Source organism: Montipora foliosa, chromosome 13 (assembly GCF_036669935.1).
Source record: "Montipora foliosa isolate CH-2021 chromosome 13, ASM3666993v2, whole genome shotgun sequence".
Lineage (NCBI taxonomy): Eukaryota > Metazoa > Cnidaria > Anthozoa > Scleractinia > Acroporidae > Montipora > Montipora foliosa.
The window spans coordinates 41,937,200-41,939,699 of NC_090881.1; the positions used below are offsets into that span (position 1 = coordinate 41,937,200).

Sequence of the window (2,500 nt, forward strand, 5' to 3'; positions counted from 1 at the left end):
TTCTAGCTATATATTACATGCCACTTCAAAAACCGGGTGGACGTTATTAAAACAAATATTATGGAATATTGTGGCAGTCTGCATGTCCACGATTTATTTTTGTCGAGCGAACATGTTGAGAAACAAATGTGATGGATTTATTATCCGACTTAATTTTTTTTTCTGTGAGTAGCAGGTGCTTCTGAGACCACAAGACAGCGATTTTCGGCTGTTTCTGGAGCTTACAGAGAGCACTTTTTGAATAAGAGCATCCAGAATACATGTACCAAAATATTTTTTTTGTAGCCTTTAGATTTCTCTTTTATGTTTGTGAAGACTTCAATTCTACTTCACACTTGTCTTCAATGAATCCCATGAGAGCATTCCATTTTTTCCACCAATTTCATTTTGTAGATCCTCCAAGCAACATGATTGTAATTTCAAGTGTCCAAGTAGTATCATTATATGATGAATTGTCTTTAAACTGTTCGGCGGATGGAAGACCGAAACCAACAATAACCTGGACAAGGCTCTCTGATAACACCATAGTTACCATGCCTTTGAACATCGGTAGTAGACAGTATGGAGGATACTACAGATGTACCGCTGATAATGGTGTTGGACGTGCTTTGACAAAGGATGTCTTCATAAATGTTCTGTGTGAGTGACAGTCTTTGAGATTCATAATTATTGTAGAAATTACCCCTAGATCCACAGGTTCATATGTAGGTAAAGTTAATTAATAACGATTATGATTATGAGTATGATTATCCTGTACACATATGTTGGTTTCAAAAGAAGCAGAGTTTCAACATTACAGTGTGCACTTTTTGCTTTCTTTTCTTCACAGCTCCTCCTATAATTACCATTGAAAGTAAATTCTTTGTTGGCCGAGAGCAGACAGCATCACTTTACTGCGACGTGGAAGGAAATCCAACACCCTGGATTCATTGGACTCCTTGTGATCTTCCCAGTATTGGCTGTCACAAACAGTACCTGAATATTTCTAAAGTGCAGACTTCACGTGCCACCTACACCTGTACAGCAAGCAATTATCTGGGAAGTGATTCAGAAACCACACTTCTTGGTAAGTTACAATCATGTAATAAGTGGATTTTCAACTTCTGGCAATCCATAATAAGTCTAATTTTAGGACTTTAAGGTCGTATTGTGACCTAGGAAAATAACAATATGTCCTGGACATTTTGTACCAAGTCCATATATGCGGTGACTGAAAATTGTGCATGCTTGAACCCAGTCCCTCATGAGAGTGTCAGACTAATATATTTTAAGGACGGTGCCTACTATTGTTATTTCGCATACCTTCTGCGCATCTCGAGATACTCGAGTTTCCTATCGGTGATGCTTACTGATACAGGGATATTTTTGTGGGGTTTAAAACTATCCGTATAAAGTAGATCTTAGAACGTGCTCTTGATATCCAAAAGGAAAATTGGGGGTAACCAAGCATTTTTGAGAGATAATGAAGCTTCAATTTGAGAAAGAATGCCATACATTGCTTTGTATTTTAAAGCTGTTTACAAATATTATTGACGAATTATCTTTGGAAACTGCGTGGTTAGCCCCAATTTTCTCTTTGGATTTCAATAACACTTGTTAAGATCTACGTTTCCTTCATAATCATAAACCGAGGCAAAAATACCTTTGAATTAGTAGGCACGGCACTGTCCTTAATATACTGCCTAACACCAGACAATTTTACTCGTCAGTGGTGGGCAGCTTCAGAAATGAATGGGTTGACCACATCTAGGTGAAGGTCCACTCAGAAATGTCCCCTTTAAAATTGTGTCAATTTTATTGTTTAACCGGCTCTGCATCAACTTTGTGCTGCCATTGTTTTTTCCACTTTCTGCCTACTGTAGTGGCTTCATCTTGGGTGATCTATTCGACTTGTACCTTTTACTATAAAGAGAGTTCTATGTCCGTACTTTAAAATTATGGACCAAGTTTTTTCCCATTGATTTATGTGCATGGGCCATATAAATCAACGAGGAAAAACAGTACGTACAGACCTAGATACCTATTATACAGTGTCTCGATCTCTATGGTAATCAGCTAATATGGCCCACAAATGTAGCCAGTCACGGCACGCATACTATCTGAGAGATACAGTGTAATGGAAAGCCTTAATAACTTCATTTGATTAGTATTCTGTTTATAAAGGTGACAGTAAAGGACTGGAGCATTTATCATTGGACCTGAATATTTTTCCTCCTAGAACACATTCAAAAGGAAAGATAACCAGCCATGTACAATGTCTTTTTATAACCACTAACCAGCAGTGCTATCAAAGCCTAATTGATGGCAAAATGGCAAAATTACCATTCTGATTTGGCCTGTGGTTCTTTGCATCATGATGAAGGTGGCTTTTTATCTGAATCAACTATCTGAGCCTGTGTGTTCTTAAGATAATGATTACTTAACTTTACTCGGGGGAAAGTGGGGGTGGGGGGGACACCTGTACACCTGCATGTACATCTGTACAAGCAGGTGCAATGGG

The 2,500-nt window shown here is 38.2% G+C and overlaps 1 protein-coding gene across 1 annotated transcript in view; it reads left to right on the forward strand.

Moving 5' to 3' along the window:
- The window catches only part of LOC137982393 (neurotrimin-like), a 77,817-nt gene that overhangs the window by 62,020 nt on the left and 13,297 nt on the right, over positions 1-2,500 (forward strand). Inside the window, exons 3-4 of the mRNA XM_068829510.1 lie at positions 394-639; positions 830-1,066. Of these exons, the coding sequence (XP_068685611.1) occupies positions 394-639; positions 830-1,066 (483 nt within the window). The remainder of the gene's footprint in view (positions 1-393; positions 640-829; positions 1,067-2,500) is intronic.